Source organism: Gadus morhua, chromosome 18, assembly GCF_902167405.1.
Source record: "Gadus morhua chromosome 18, gadMor3.0, whole genome shotgun sequence".
Taxonomy (NCBI): domain Eukaryota; kingdom Metazoa; phylum Chordata; class Actinopteri; order Gadiformes; family Gadidae; genus Gadus; species Gadus morhua.
In genome coordinates, this window is record NC_044065.1 from 11,371,241 (window position 1) to 11,388,017 (window position 16,777).

Here is a 16,777-nt window from a genome sequence, read left to right on the forward strand (position 1 = left end):
ACATGAACGATCACCACTACCTTTGGACATTCCTCATTATGCTTACCTTCCTGGACCTGCTGCTATATAGATATATGTGGGCAGAAGGGGATGTTGTCTGGGAGGGAGGGGAGGGTGTAGGACACTTAAATGTGCCTTAAGTGGAAGGCAGGGGGAGGGGTTATTGGGGTTATTGTTATTGTTATATATTTATTAATATTTCGTTCTGTATTCTATTCTTTTTATTTTATTTTTAAAAAGCACTGAACAAGGTCTGCACCTTAATTTCTTTGTGTAAATACACTGTATTTAACCCAATGACAAATAAAGATTCTATTCTATTCTGAGGTTTACAGGAGATGCTGAACCTGCATCCAGACGTGGACGCGGCAAAGCCTGTGTGCGGTTAAGTGGGATATGTGCCCAAATAAGGATCTTGCCGGTCGTTTGGATAAGACGCCAGCATAAGGATCTTGCCGGTCGTTTTGGATAAAACGCCAGCGTGGACCAGTCGACACGAGGACCGCGACTGTCCGCTCGCTTCCACACACACACGCACGCACTCCTCCAAGTGAGGTGAAAGGTACATTTGTTGTTTGTTTGCTCCTGTGAGTGAAGCGGCCGTTCTGTTTTTGGCCTCCACGTACCCAAGCGACGACACAGGCCTGCAACGTGGGGATAAATAGTTCGTGCCGGCATAGGACTTTATATTGCTTTGTACATTATCTTTCCAAAATGCATTTGATTCCTTGTGTGAATTGGTTTACTTGTGGGTCGATGCACAGAATGATTCATGTTGATGTTTAACGTGTTAATACAATGAAACCTATCTTTCATAGTTAATTATGTGTGTTTTTATTGTAATTACCAGGCCAGTGATTCCTGTTTATTAGGGGTTTAGTTCTACAATACTCTACGAGACACTACAATACAACTAAACATAAAATCGGGTAGATTACCACATATAGGGTGTTGTCAGTTTATTAGGCCCCGTCCACACGAAGGCGAAACCGTTACGGTTTCGATCTATCCGGTTTCGCCGTATCTCCGTAAAGACGAAGCCAAGCGAAACCGGGTAGATCTGTAGAAACGCTGTAGTACACATTCCAGGCCCATAAGGGGCGCTGCTTCTGCTACAGAAATCCTTGTTGTTGTGAGTTCTGAGACTCCGCGGGCTTAACAGTCATTGGCTAGAGGGTCGAGGGGTGGGGCGATGACGTCATGGTTTACGGTTTCAGTCGGTTTCAGGCGTCCACATGAATCCAAAACGAAACCGGGTAGATTTGAAACCACCTCCGAGGGTGGTTTCAGAAGTTTGCGGTTTCGGTCAGCGGATTCGCCGGCTTCGTGTGGACGGAAGGCCGAACCGTACAAGACCTTTGCGGTTTCGCCATGAAATCGGCTTCGTGTGGACGGGGCCCACGTGAACTTGGGAGCGTCCCAGTTAACTTTTGGGTTAATTAGAAGATCATGTCCATAGCCATGGCATGGGGGCGCTACATATATATAAGCAATATCACACTCGAGGTCGTGCTGTTGTAGTGCTGATATTAGTGATTTTACTGATATATTGGGCAGGCGGAGTCAGACGAGACGAAGTAGAAGTTGAGCCTCTGCGTGCTGCAGCCCGGACTCGTAAAAACCGCCCAATCTGGCAGCGCCGCCTGCACGTCCTCCATGTTCTGACCTCAGCTAATCACTGAGACCAACTGAAATGAAGCCGATACGGAACGTAAACTGTGATTCTGAAAAAAGTATAAAGGTAATCGAAATTAGGTCTTCCGATAATTTAAGATACAAGTGTGTTATTTGTTAAATAGTTTGAACGAAGGTTAACGTTACGATGTCAGAGAAGGCGACGGCGCCGTCCGCCCATTGACTCAGCCGACATTGTAAAAAAAATAAAAATGCCGAAAAAGCGTAATAGTTTAAAAAGTTGAAAGAGTTGAAAAACGCCGAGAGGTAGCCATCATGCGGTCAAAGAGCTGGACGTTTTCATAGTTGAATAGTTTCTGTAGCTGAAAGCATAAGAAGTATGCTTAAAAAGAACGGTAGCCTAGATGTGTTTGCAGTAGCAAACACTTATAGGTTGGACCAATACAATATGTTGAACATTGTTCCAGGCGACCAACGCAGTAACCCAGAACGAGGCAAGACGACAGAGGGGAAGATTTTCATCAGTAGCCTATTCGGTGAGTAGGCTACTACGGTTCACTTGTGTGTTCCTTATATGCACCCCCTTGATAAGCCAAGGGGTATATAGATATAAAATATATATCTCTTTTAAGTGGCGCATTAGAAAATGTCTTGAGTGTTATAGGGGGTTATCATGGATTCAGATTTACATTTTGACAGTCACATCAAATCAGTTACAAAATCGGCATATTATCACCTTAAAAATATAGCAAGACTTGGAGGGCTCATGTCCACCGAAGACTTACAAAAACTTGTACATGCCTTTATCACTAGTAAGCTTGATTACTGCAATGGTCTCCCCATAGGTCTCCCAAAACAAACTCTGAGGAAGCTTCAGCTTGTTCAGAATGCTGCTGCTAGAGTTCTAACAAAGACCAACAAATTTGATCATATTACACCAATTCTGAAATCGTTACATTGGCTTCCTGTAGGTCAGAGAATTGATTTTAAAATCATGTTGCTAACCTATAAATCCCTACATGGTTTAGGCCCAAAATACTTAACTGATATGCTTCTACTACATCAGCCTTCTAGACCACTAAGATCCTCTGAGACCAATCTGTTAATTATCCTCAGAGACCAATCTGTTAATTATCCCCAGAGTAAACACAAAACATGGGAAAGCAGGATTTAGTTACTATGCAACAAATAGCTGGAATAAACTCCCAGAGGATTTAAGACTTGCCCCAACTCTGAGCACCTTTAAAACAAGACTGAAGACTTTTATGTTTGCTATAGCTTTCTGCTAAAATCTTAAATACATTGTACTTTCTAAAAAGCTTTTTTAACTTTGCCTTTATTTTCTATTTTAATACTAAAATGCCTTTTTATATTCTACCCATTTCTTTGCATATGTTTTTCTTTTACTTATCTATTATTTTATTTTATTGTATGACAATGTTTATATGTGAAGCACTTTGAGTCTGCCTTGTGTATGAAAAGTGCTATATAAATAAAGTTGCCTTGCCTTGCCTTATAAAAGAAACAGTTAATATAATGGTACTCTATATAATTTTTCTAAAGTCTGGATGATGGGATTTCAGTTGTATGGGTTTTGTCCGATGATACAACTGAAATCTCAACATCCAAACTTTAGAGACATTCTTCAAATCAGCTTATTTCAGGAGCAGTCACATTAAATGGCATAGAATACTATGTTGACGATCATATAAGACAAATGACCAAGTTTAAAATGGATCGTAAAATAAAAGTAGGCCTATGCATCTTGTCTTCACGAGTTTCAGTTGATACGGGATCAGTCCATCGCTCAGAGCCGGAAGCGCTTTCGATGTTCGGTTTTCATTTAGCCCGCAATTGGATTGATCAACAGAATTTAACTTCATCACGGGTGTCTGTACGTATGTTGAGGACAGTATAGGACAACGTATCGACCAAACTTCACGGCTGCTATCTGTTTTAGGGACCGTCTACAAAGTACACCCCACAGACTGATGGCATACACGTTACCATGGAATTGTCTCAGGAAAGAAATCACCACAAATCAACAAATATACATGTTCCGATTCCCGTAGTAGTTGCCAATGGTGCGCTTATACTTCCTACATTTTGCTGATATGTTGAATAATAGTAAAACTGAATGCAATTAATAGCTTGAAATATTCACCAAAAATCATTACAAAGACATTTTGTCATTCTGATTGCTGTAGTATTCGCAAATTGTGGGCTTTTACTGCAGGTCATTATTTGCTGATATTTAGCATTATAGCGAATAAGGATGCAATTAAGTTTGTAATATTCACCAAAAATCTATCCAATTCGAGGAGAAAGATGGTCATAGCTAAGGCAAGACCTTCTATTTGATACTGTCATAGCAGTACCTTTGTTAATCTTTGAATGAGACTATTGTATCTGTGTGTAATATTGGAACTCATTGAGAAGACGCTTAGTCAGTGTTTATACAGAAATTCTAAAGTTGAATTTAATACCTTTTTTACGGAAGCTCATAGCATTCACAGGAGTAAAAATAGCTGTCTCTTAATGACGAGATAATTATCTCCATAATTACGAAATACTTTCTCATTATTACGAGATAGTATGTCATTATTATCTCTTCGAATTGGATTTGCTGTTTAAGTCTTGATACAGCTCTAATTGCAGGTTTGTGGTGTAGGTTTCCAACGTTTTTAATTAACCTATCCCTAGTATTCTTCAGAATTCCATTTTAAAGAGGCCAGAATCTTTCAAACACGCACAAAAAAAATCATTTCTATCATTATCTGTTCCAAAGATGAATTTATTTTTATATTTGCATTTTAATTCCCATCACTAATGGTTTTGATTTATTTTATTTGAATATTTTTAACTATTTGTTTCGCCATCATGCAAGATATAAGCAAAATGTTACCTGCAGCAAGTAGCCGCCCACCGTTGTCAAGTAGCCTACTACAGCAACAGAATGAGAACAATTGTAGACGCTCCCTAAAACAGAACGTAGATAAAATCAGCCGGAACGTAGATACAAGTGCTGCTTTCGCACAGGTGTCGATAGCAAAAACTAAATGTCTGATTTTTGGTCAATACAGTGTCCTACACTGTACTCAACAAACTACACCCGTAATGAATTGCAATTGTGTTGATCAATCCGATTGCAAAACCGAATATCCGGCGAATATCAAACCTGCTGCTAACCAGCTCAGAGCCATAATAGGTCGCATGCTGACACCTAGCGGTAGCTTTTTGAATATCACTCTTAAGATGTAAAAAACATTTCAATCAAAAAGCTAATGTTAGGGGTCAGCATGGGACCTCTCTTCTGGCCAATACTGCTCAGTAATCAAATTACAATTGATCCAATTATGTATTTAATGTTTTTATACATTTGATTTTTATCATGTGTAGAATTAGATCACAGTATTAGTCAATCTATAACTGTATGTGTTCTTGTTTGGCAACAGTGTTCTGACTTGTATTCAGGGCTAGACTCACTGTATCCCTAAACAGGTTGTGATCTATGGAGTTTGAATCGTTCCTTCTTAACCCTAGACCAGCGCCACCTCTTCCACCAACACCAGGTTGGAGCTGTGGGCTGCGCTGCCTGTTGAGAGGAACAGTCCTCCAGGGGACGGCAGCCGCGGCACCAGGAAGCAGCAAGCAGGAGGGGGAGGGGGGGTTGATCCCCAGACGGCCCCACACACATTAGCGTTAAACCAACACTGTTGTCTTCTGGGTCTATAGCAGCCAGAGGGAGGGGGGAGGAATGCAGAGGGGGGGGGGGGGGCGAGGGGGTCATGTGACGCAGCCATAGGCTTGTCTTTTGTCTGCCTCTACCAATCCCACAGCCCAGAGTCCCGTCATGTCCTACCCAGAGTGCCTCGCGCTGTGGCTTTCCAGAATAGTCTCAACAACCATACCCATAACATCCTCTCTCCTCACACCACGTAGTGGAGCGGTGCGTGGGTCGGCTACGGCCAGGTAATGCAGCGTTAGTCTGTCTGGGTCTTTTGTTGCTCCACACCAACAGAGACCCTTCGGTGTCTGAGCGGACGTATATGAGTAACCCAGGATCAGGCAGTATTTGTGTTACTTCGGTATCACATATACTAAAATTGGAACGATACAGAGAAGATTAGCATGGCCCCTGCGCAAGGATGACACGCAAATTCGTGAAGCGTTCTATCTTTTAAGTTTTATTTCATATCGTAACTCTTATTATTTAATATTTAGTTTTGGTTTTGGGCGAAACAGTGACCCCTAGTGGCGGAGTGTGCCGTTACAGCGGTGAAACGCCGCCCCCTGGTGGCGGAGTAGACCGCTAAAGCGCTCCTCCGCTGTCCTGGACCAAGGTTTACCAGGAGGATTTACGCCAGGAAGAGTTTAACTGCTCTTTCGGAATTACTCAAATGGCCTATTTTATCAGTTACTTTATCCAGTCTGTAAAAACCAAAGATAAAACAATAAAATGAGTGATAATCATAACAGTAATAACAATGATAATGTAGGCTAGAAGTTGCCACAATGCAATGAATAAATGAAAATATACTTAAAGAATAGATATCGAAGGCAAATGTTACAGTGCGACACGTCCAGTGTGGTGCCAGTTACCCATTTCAACGTCAGTGAGCATCCGGACCAGCTCCTCGTCCGTCACCTCTGTGGGGGGCGGCGGAACCGAAGGGCGCTGGTCCTTCAGGGTGTCCTCCTTGAACAGCCCGAAGCCAACAAGCGCCTCGCCCCCCCGCCCGGGCAGAGTGGCACGAGGCCGGGCCTCCTCCTGCTCCCGGCGGAAATAGAGATGCTCAGCAAAAGCGGGTTGGGCGCAGGAATACCGGGCGAGGCTGTCCTTGTTGGCCATCAGCGGGTTGTCCGAGGCACTCGTCTCCCGATCCCGCTGGTGACAGGCGACCACAAGAGAGGCGTAGCCCACGTCGTTCTCCAGGGGCCATCTGAGGGTCTGACCCTGGTACTTGCCCAGCTGGATGCTGTGGCAGCCCAGCACCAGCATGGGGTTCCCAGGGTCACCACCCTCGGAGATGACGCGGGCTCGGGCCTCCTTCTCCACCTCCCCCGGCTTCTGGCCCCATGGCGGCGGTGAAGGCTGCCGCCGCATCGGAGGCCCGCAGGATCGACTGCTGCGACGGCGTAATCCTTATCTTGGCGAAAGACATCTCTATCTACAATGACAACAAATGACACGACACAGCATTAAACGAGCACTGCATTAAACAAGCATTACAGGTTACTCCACTAAAGTGACTTTTAAGATATACAGTACCAGTCAAAAGTTTGGAAACCTTCTCATTCAATGGTTTTTATTTTAAAAATTTTTTTTTAACATTTCAGATTAATGTTGAAGTCATCCAAACTAAGAAACACATGGAATTATGTGGGAAACAAGAAAATGCTCAACAGACCAGAATGTTTTATATTTTACATTCTTCAAAGTAGCCACCTTATGCTTTGATGACAGATTTGCACACTCTTTCGATCAGTTTCATGAGGTAGTCCCCTGGAATGGTTTACCCCCCTTTACCCAAGCCCCCACCAGGGCAAGAAAAACTCCCTTGAAATGAGCAAGGAAGAAATCAATAATAATCTTAAGACCCATCTCTACTCTATTGCCTTTAATTCAGTATAACCTTTTTACCTAATTTTTATCTCATCTTTTAGTCTTTTGATCCTGATTGCATTTATTCATTGCATTGTGGCAACTTCTAGCCTACATTATCATTGTTATTACTGTTATGATTATCACTCATTTTATTGTTTTATCTTTGGTTTTTACAGACTGGATAAAGTTACTGATAAAATGGGCCATTTGAGTAATTCCGAAAGAGCAGTTAAACTCCTCCTGGCGTAAATCCTCCTGGTAAACGGTGGTCCAGGACAGCGGAGGAGCGCTTTAGCGGTCTACTCCGCCACCAGGGGGCGCCGTTTCACCGCTGTAGCGGCACACTCCGCCACTAGGGGTCGCTGTTTCACCCAAAACCAAAACTAAATATTAAATAATAAGAGTTACGATATGAATTAAAACTTAAAAGATAGAACGCTTCACGAATTTGCGTGTCATCCTTGCGCCACCGGAATGTCGTTGTGCTCTACACTTGTGTTTCACTTGTTTCACTTGCTCCCCCGCCCTCCCCCGCCCTGGCGGAAAAACCACTCCTGTCTGATTGGTCTGTTTCATTTACTGGGCCAAAACCACGCATGGTTTGATTGGACTGTTTCATTTACGTCATGAGCCGTGATTGGCTGCCGGCGGGGAGCGCAAGTTATCATAAGCTCCTCCAGCCGAAAAAATGTCATTACTTTGACAGTTTTCAACCGTCACTAGTTTTCGTTCACTACCATCACGTAAGTAAATGACTAGAATCGTGGAAACTGCATTAAAACGTGAATAGACGACTCTGTTATATGTGGTATAAAGGCTGGGACTAATTCCGAATTATAAATATTGTTGAAAGTACGGTGCTTCGCGCTTCCCATTCAAACGAATGGCGCGGCGAATGCTTCTGGTAAATCGTGAAAAATGCATAAAAATGCGAACAGACGACTCGGTTATATTCTATAGACCATAGTGTGTATGTGGTATAAAGGCTGGGACGAATTTCGAATTATAAATGAGTAAAACGAATTGTTGAAAGTACGGAGCTTCCCGCTTCCCATTCAAACGCATTGCGCGACGGTTAGCCTTCTCAACGAGTGCTGCTGGTAAATCGTGAAAAATGCATAAAAATGCGAACAGACGACTCGGTTATATTCTATAGACCATAGTGTGTATGTGGTATAAAGGCTGGGACGAATTTCGAATTATAAATGAGTAAAACGAATTGTTGAAAGTACGGAGCTTCCCGCTTCCCATTCAAACGCATTGCGCGACGGTTAGCCTTCTCAACGAGTGCTGCTGGTAAATCGTGAAAAATGCATAAAAATGCGAACAGACGACTCGGTTATATGCTATAGAGTCCATAGTGTGTATGTGGTATAAAGGCTGGGACGAATTTCGAATTATAAATAAGTAAAACGGATTGTTGAAAGTAGGCCTACGGAGCTCGCGCTTCCCATTCAAACGCATTGCGAGTGCTGCTGGTAAATCGTGAAAAATGCATTAGTGTAATTGTGATATAAAGGCTGGTCTAAATGTGAAATTATTAATGTGTGATTTCGGTGTTTGAAACGCAACCGCGATTTGCATAGGAGAGGTGTTAATAGTGGGGGGGAGAGCAACAGGTTAAAGGCTAAACCTAATGGTCTCTTGACATTAACGTTGACAGTATTAGCATAACACCCCTAATGGTTATAGGCCTCTTTTTGTATATTGGGTAAAAAAAACCTCTAATTTGCCAAAATTGAGTGATAGGTTATACAATTAAGAATAAACAACGGTGGGCCTCTTCATGACTAATTTATATATATTTTTAATTCAATAATGTAATTGTTATTATTTATTTATTTTAATAAACCTTAATTCTTGGCGCCCCCCCCCCCCCCCCCCCAGGTACTTGGTCCGCTAAGCACTATGCGTACTATGCGTATAGGGAGCGGCGGGCCTGCCTAATGGGCTGATCTCCTGACATTAACATTGTTATCAACATTGTTATCTTAACACCCAATTAGTACATTGTAATACACTTCACTGACTTGTTTGGTTTCTTCTTGTCTTTCAGAAAATGTCTTTTGCTCCCCTTTTCCGGTTCGAACCCTCTTCCTCCGAGCTCACCCTTCGCCCCTCTGATGCCGCTGACGCAGTGGCAAGCAAACGCCAGGCCTCTACCACTGGGTCTCAGGTGAAGAGGGGTGATGTGGTTCGAGCCGAGGCGAGGGCCAGAGCCCTGCAGAAGGGTGGCATGTCGGGCGAGTTTGTGCTGGCGGAGAGCGAGGTGCAGTTTGGCCTGTACCGCGGCCAAACTTTCCAGTGGCTGCTGGGAAATGCGGTGGGGTACGCCGTCACCATCTTGGTGTCCCACCAGATGGAGAGAGAGGGAGGAGACACCAGCAAGTCGCCCCTCATGGAGAACAAGGACGCCCTCGCCTCCTACGCCGGGCTGTTCCCACCCATGGTGACGGCCGTCGCCAGGCGTAGGTTGTGCGAGGGCTCCGCGTCTTCCAGGGGGCTGGACGACGCGCTGGTGGGGTTCGGGGTGCATTCACACCGGACCTACAAGTCCCTGTATGGCGCGCGGGACCAAGAGAGTCGAACGTAAGTAGTGTGTGTGTGTGTGTTGATTTTATGTGTGTGTGTGTGTGTGTGTGTGTGTGTGCTGATTTTGTGTGTTTTTTCTTTGCTCTACTACAGCTATGTGGCTTGGGTCAGGACGCAGAAGGTGGGAGCTACTGCGTCAAGGATGGGAACCCTGAAGCAGTATGTGCTGGCCCGGGACGCTGAGCCCACAGCAGCACCGGAGCCAGGACATGTCCTCCCACGGCCAGGTAACTGCACCGTCTACAAAACAGCCTGGGAGGTGCTTTAAACAACACAACAGTGCTTCATCAGTTCATGTTGTCGTCTCGTTGTCGTTCTTTGCAGGCGTCTCCTACTCTGACCCGACCGACGCCGAACTGCTCGCCGCTGCCAACGAGGTCGACCCTCCCAGTGAGTATACGTTTAGATGTGAATACACTTGTACCGCACGTGTAACGCACCGCCCTAACGCTGATATGGGTTGTCAGGCACGTCCAGGGACGCCCCGCCGGCCGCGGCCCCGCTGGAAGGACCAGCACCAGGTCCAGGACCAGGACCGATGGCCACGAGGCCTGCCTCCGGCAAAGAGGTTTGTATAATGTGTGTGTGTGTGTGTGTGTGTGTGTATATGATGTGTGTGTGTATGTGTGCCTGTCTGCTGAACATTCACACCCGCTCACTGTGTGTGTCTGCTGCGTGTGTGTTTCAGCTGCTTCCCCTCAGCTGGAGGAAGACGCTGCCTGAAGAGCAGCAGGAGTGGGTGGGCCGGGCGCTGTTCCACAGGGACCCCAGCAGCGGGAAGGCTGTGCTCACCACACCGCCCCGACTGTGGTGGTACCCGCCAGGCGCCCGGCTCCTCTACACTCAGCCCCCCGCCACTGCCCACGCCTTCTTCCAGCGCCCCTTCTTCCTCTGGCTTCCGTATCGGATGTGGGCGTACCACCTCAAGTGCCCCGCCGATGGGGGTAAGCTGATGGGCGCTGGCCTATACAAGACCGTGCGGAGGGTCTTGGACAGGAGCGGGTGGTATTACATGGCCACAGAGTGCCTTCAGTGCCCCTCCTGCGGCAAGAAGGTGGCGGGCTGGTCCCAGGACATCCTGGAGCAGCTGGACGTTGCTCACCGCGAGCAATTCCCGGCCGTTCTTACCTACAAGTATGTCACTTTTAGTCATTCTGCGTTTACCCAGCGTATTGTCGCTCGTGGTTAACTACGGTTAACTGTCTGTGTTCTCTGTTTCCAGGTTGTCCTGCGACAGAGCGGTGATAGCCATGCTCAAGGAGCGCACCTTGGGCAACGGCGTCTCTCGCCTCCGTGCCTCCCTGGTGGAGCAGCACTCCAGGGACTGGATGCAGCGCTCCATCTCCTACCTCTCTGTGCTCCGCAAGCTGAGGGGACCCGGAGCGGCCCGGAAGGACGACGTGTCCCTGCCGACCTTCGTCAAGGTACCCGGGCTCACCTGGTTTGGTCGGGTGTATGTGCTGGAGGCCATGACCAGGCTGGACGAGACCAAGGCCAGGGTGACGTCGATCTTCGGCGACATCCTAAAGATGGACTCCACCAAGAAGGTGAGGTTTCTCTCTCCGTGTGCCGTCGCCTCGTATGACGTCTGTGTGCCGTCCGTCCGTCCGTGTGTCTAAACGTGTGTTTGTGTCTTGCAGATCGCCAAAAAGCTCGCGGGCGCCGCCGCCGGGTCTGCCGCCTGGATGACCAACGTTGGCAACGAGTACGGGCAGGTGCTCGTGTCCGTTCTCACCTCGGCCGAGGGAGAGGGACTTACCAACATGGCGGTCGGCCTCATGCGGCGGTACCGCGAAGCCGGGAAGGCCCCTCCGAGGGTCCTGTATGTGGACCGGGACTGCTGTGCCGCCGTGGGCAATTCTGCCACCCACGGCATGTACAACGAGTGGCAAGAGCTGGTGGTGCGGCTGGACGTGTGGCACCTCATGCGGCGCTTCGCAAGGGGCGTCACCACCGACAGCCACCAGCTCTACGGCCTCTTCATGGCCAGGCTGTCCTTCGCCATCTTTGAGTGGGACGGCGAGGACGTGCGGCGCCTGAAGGAGGCCAAGCAGTCCTCGGAGGGGAGGGACGCCCAGGTCACGCTGTCCGCCAAGGAGCTGGCTCGCCACTGTCGCCGCCGTACGAGGGGTGTGGCGGAGACGGAGCGGCTCATCCAGGAGGTGCTGGACGCCTTCTGGCATGTGACGGACACCATGGGCGTCGCTTTGATTGACCGCGCCCGCATGGAGGACATCTGGGGCACGCAGCGCCGCCACCTCGACTGCGTCCAGGACCCAGAGGGGGTGGAGCTGTACACCAAGACGGGAGAGATCACCAAGGGTGGTGTGAGGCTCCCCGTCTTCCGGTGCGCTCGCGGCTCCACCTCCCTCGAGTCCTTCCACCTGCACCAGTGCCGCTTCGTTCCGGGTAAATCTATTTCCACCGCGTTCACAAAGTTCTGCTTGTTTGTTTTCCTTTTTCACTAACTCTTCTCCCCCTCGTGTTTTATGTACAGGTACCACCTCGAGTGACGTCCACTATCAGGTGTACCTGCTGGAGGGCCTGGCTCGGTGGAACGAGGACCGCGGCAGGGCGGCAGTCGAGGGAGGACCGCGAGCGGCGCTGCGGTGCTACAGCGCCCGGCTGCAGCACAGCTTCAACGAGCTGGCCTCTGAGGTCAACGGGGTCCAGCCGGTCGACGACTTCACCCAGCCCAGAGAGTACACAGGTACATGGAGATTAGCGACAGAGAGTGTTTGCTGCGGCTGTTCTTGTGGCATCTGCTAATGTGTGTGTGTGTTTGTGTGTGTGTGTGTGTGTGTGTGTGTCTCTCTCTGCAGGGGAACTCTTAGGGGTGGAGTACTTGTACTCCCAGTCGGGCGCTGTGCTGCAGCCGGATCCCGAACCTCTGGATGGGGCAGAGGAGGAGGAAGAGGCCGCCGCCGATGACGGCTTCGAGGAGGAGGAGCACCCGGAGGAGGAGCCAGAGGAGATCCGTCTCCTGGCACACCACAGCGCCCTGCTCCAGGAGCCCTGCGGTGTGCTCCAGGTCGATGCCACCTTGGGATCGCCCCTTTCCGAGGTGGAGGAGGAGATGGAGGAGGAGGAGGAGGAGGAAGTGAGTGGCAGTCGCCTGTCCACATTTCATATCGGCCGCGGTGTTTGCGTGCGGCGTCTCATCGTGTGCCGTGTCTGTGCGTTTTTTTCAGGACGTCGTCGGGCCGGACGGTCAGCCCGGGTACCACCACGCGGTGGCCCTGGCCCACGGCCTCGTGGAGCTGCGTCACCACGCCTTCGTCACCGCCCGTCAGACCAGAGGCATCATCGCTCTCTGGGAGAGGCTGACGGAGCGGGACAAGGCGCCGGTGACCTTCACCCCCCGCCACCAGGACCGGCTGGCTAAAGGGCGGTTCAAGACCAGCAACCGCCACGCCCACATCCCGGGAGTGGACAGTGTGAAGCGGTAAGCAGTGCATTAACAATTTCCTTCAATCTTTTTTTTTTTAACAGCCCCCTATAATCAGTAACTAACACGCTCTCTCTCTCTCTCTACAGTGTCGTCGTGGGTAAGGGTGCGGGAGCGGCACAGTACCCAAGCCTCAGCAGGGTCGTCGAGGCCATCATGTTGGAGCTGTGCCGCGTCCACAGCGGCGACGCCAAGACCATCGCCGGGGCACGCCTCAACCGCTGGGGTGCCGTCATGAGGGATTACAAATTGATCCAGGACAACGTGGTCAACTGTCCTGCCCTCATGGCGAGCACCCGCATCATGCTGTTTGACGTGAACCAGCGGACCCTGTCCATGTGGTAAGTCCATATACTTTGGCTCGCAGAACTGAGTGTGTGTGTGTGTGTTTGTCGTCGTGATTGATATCTTTGTCGTCATAATTAACACATTGTTTCTATTTCTTGAAAGGCAAAACAACAGGGAAAAAAATAAGATGAGGGACACCCTCTCCCTCGCAGTCCCGGGGCCCAGCGCTCCCCAGACTGCAGCGGAGCCCCTGTCGGCCCCACGGACTCTGCTGCAGCAGCCCCAGCAGCCAGACCAGCCCCTCCAGCACCACCTGCCCGCGGATGCCTCTGGTCTGGCGGCAACGATCAGAGGGCCGCTGGCCCCGGAGCTCTACGACCTCGTGGTGAAGCAGCAGAGTGCCGCCGCCGCCACCCCCCCGGACCTCAGCCCGCTCTCAGCCGCGGCCACCGCTCCAGCCATTGCCGCTCCGGCCGTCGCCATTGCTGGAGCCATGCCCCGCTCCACTGTCTGGAGGCACAGGGTCCAGGAGGAGAAGGAGCGTCGTGCCCGGGAGCTAGGGGTCTACCTCAAGCCCCCTAAAAAGGTCTCGGGCTTTACCTGCAGCCGCTGTGGCCAGCACAAGACCAGGGAGAACGGCCACAGCCGCTACAAGCGGGAGACCTTTTGCGCCCGGGCCGACGGGGGAACGGTGGAGCAGTGGCGCAGTGATCGGCTGGCCAGAGACCGCGAGGCCCCCCCCCCGCCGCCACCCTGACATTCTCTCTCTCCCCCCCCCCCCCCCCCCCCCCACAGCAGTGTGGAGCTGGCTGTGTAGAGGGACCACCAGCCATTCATTGTAAATGATGTATATATATATATATAAACAGCCTACCGTTACCGAAAGACTCTGTGTCGTTTGTGTGGAAGAAAGAACGATTTTTGCTCAAATCACATCACAAAAAGAAAACACACCTTAAAAGCTGGTTGAAAAAAAGCCATTCTTTGTTAAACAATGTATAAATTAACAACACATAAAAGAGGGTTGCTAAAAGTCATTCTTTTTTCCAGATCATGCATGCGCATCCATTAATTTCTGCTACCTTTTTGGCTGTCCGAGTATTTTCCTTAAATCATGTCTTTAACTGCCACACACATACACACACACACACACAACACTTCAAACAGCATGATGGACACACACACATCACACACATCTATCATGACAGTAGCAGTGGGAATTAGAAGTGAAGCGCAGAGAGCCCCCCCCCCCCCCGACACCCTGAGTTCATTTCACACCTCCAACTTGGACTCTTTTGTCTATCAGGATGACTGATCAAGCTAAGACAAAAGATCAGACAGGGCAGCTGGCCTCGGGAAAGTCTCCCGTGTGCAGGTGAAGGTGAAGGTCCACCCCTTTCTCGTACAAGGTTCAAATAGGGCTGCAGGACATGCCTCTAAACCACACTACGATGGAAGCCACTAACAGCAACCTCGGAGCGCAGCCTGAGCCAGAGGCCGTGGAACCAGAAGGTGTGTATCTAACTTGCTAAATTGTTGTGTGTGTGTGTGTGTGTGTGTGTGTGTGTGTGTGTGTGTGTGTGTGTGCGCACATCCATCCATTTAATTTGACCTAGACTAAAAGTGTTCTATATTGCCTTGTGTTCAGAGTCCGACAGCGCTGCTGCTGCTGCTCCTCCTCCATCAAAGAGGAAAAGGAAGCACAGGTGGACGCCAAGCAGGGTTACCATTTGCCGCCACAAATCGCAACTGAGGCAGGACACCAGGGTGTTAAATGAGCAAAAGGGGAAGCCCCAATGCCAGCCGGGGGACCCCTGCCCCACGTGCGCCCAACCTAGGACCCTGGACACGGGGCACGCGCTGTACAAGAGCAGTGCGTACTGCGAGTCAGAGGCGGGCCCTGGGGGCCTCACCGCTCGTGAGTGGCTAATCAGCCAACAGGCCCCGGAGGACGCCGGGAAGGTGCCCAGGACCACCCTCTGGAACATCGCCCGCAGGAAGGAGGTCGGCGACTCCTCTTCCCCTCGAAGAAAAACGCACAAGCTGCGGATCTGCCAGCGGTGCCTCCAGCCGGCGCAGAAAGATTTTGGCCACAGCCGGTTCGACGGGGAGAACTTCTGCTCCCTCTACGCCGGCAAAGGCGTAGACCTGTGGCTGGCCGAGAAGAGGGACCGCAAGAGGCGAAAGCCAAAGAGGTGAATTGATTGTTTCTGAATGCGTTTCGAAGTAAACTGCTTGCATTTACCTAAAGAACTAAAATTCGATGTTGAAATCCGTTCACCAGGAAGCAGAGGAAGCAGCGGGAGGAGAGGAGGGCGAAGGGCCCGGTGTCAGCCCCTGGAGAGGAACACAGCCCCGGCAGAGTGTGAGGCTGCTCCTCCCCGGGAACCCCCCTCCTGTGTTGTGCATGTTTTTAATTTAATAAATCTATTTGAATTACACACGCTTGTCCCTTCTTTTTACTTTAAGCAACAAGTCCACAACAACAATGATAACAAACGTTCTTAGTTTAATAATAAAAAAGCAATACATTAGAAACAGTGTAAAAGCGTCTCGAAATAAAGCCATTCTTTAAGAAACAATCACATTGAAAATAAAGCCTTTAATAAACACATTGAAAATAAAGCCATTCTTTAAGAAACAATCACATTGAAAATAAAGCCTTTAATAAACACATTGGAAATAAAGCCATTCTTTAATAAACAAGCAATATATTGAAAATAAAGCCGCTCTTTGATAAACAATCAATACATTGAAAATAACGCCATTCTTTAATAAGCAATCACATTGAAAATAAAGCCTTCTTTGATAAACAATTGTGGCAACCCGGCGGCGGCGGCCCCAAACCCCTGAAGCCGAGGGGGAGGCGGTGGATGGCGTATACCGCCGATATCCACCAGCCGGAGCCCAAGAGGCCTCACCGACGGGAGTGACCTCCCCCTCCAGGGACGAGACCGGCCCGGCCGGAGAGACAATTCCCCTGGACGCCACCGTGGCTCACGGAGTCACACGTATGATTTCTGATTTTCCCCTTTATTTAATGAATAAACGCCCTACCGGGCTTTGAACGACTTGGCGTGTGTTGATTTCGCCCGTGAGAGACGTTCCACACAATCGATGCATTGAAAATAAAGCCGTTCTTTAACAAACAAGCAATGCGTTGAAAATAAAGCCTCTCTTTGATAAACAAGCGACGCGTTGCAATA

General features: G+C 49.3%; 1 protein-coding gene and 1 non-coding gene across 2 annotated transcripts; both read left to right on the forward strand.

The window, feature by feature from the left end:
- The first annotated feature begins 5,712 nt into the window (after positions 1 to 5,712).
- Positions 5,713 to 5,818, forward strand: LOC115531736 (U6 spliceosomal RNA). The gene has a single exon (XR_003973935.1). It is a non-coding gene; the product is annotated as a U6 spliceosomal RNA (small nuclear RNA).
- Positions 5,819 to 9,296: 3,478 nt separating this feature from the next.
- LOC115531596 (uncharacterized) lies at positions 9,297 to 14,328 on the forward strand. The gene is made up of 12 exons (XM_030340950.1): positions 9,297 to 9,832; positions 9,929 to 10,062; positions 10,160 to 10,225; positions 10,303 to 10,403; positions 10,524 to 10,969; positions 11,058 to 11,382; positions 11,476 to 12,244; positions 12,333 to 12,545; positions 12,658 to 12,935; positions 13,027 to 13,280; positions 13,373 to 13,624; positions 13,734 to 14,328. The coding sequence occupies exons 1-12, from the start codon at positions 9,303 to 9,305 to the stop codon at positions 14,326 to 14,328; spliced, it is 3,963 nt and encodes a 1,320-aa protein (XP_030196810.1). The 5' UTR covers positions 9,297 to 9,302.
- Positions 14,329 to 16,777: the final 2,449 nt, after the last annotated feature.

What these genes read in the sequence shown, in the direction of transcription:
- LOC115531596 (XM_030340950.1), top strand. Translation starts at nt 9,303, where the DNA reads ATGTCTTTTGCTCCCCTTTTCCGGTTCGAACCCTCTTCCTCCGAGCTC. An exon ending in CCAGCCCAGAGAGTACACAG is followed by an intron (nt 12,546 to 12,657) that starts GTACATGGAGAT and finishes CTCTCTCTGCAG; the next exon opens with GGGAACTCTTAGGGGTGGAG. An exon ending in AGGAGGAGGAGGAGGAGGAA is followed by an intron (nt 12,936 to 13,026) that starts GTGAGTGGCAGT and finishes CGTTTTTTTCAG; the next exon opens with GACGTCGTCGGGCCGGACGG.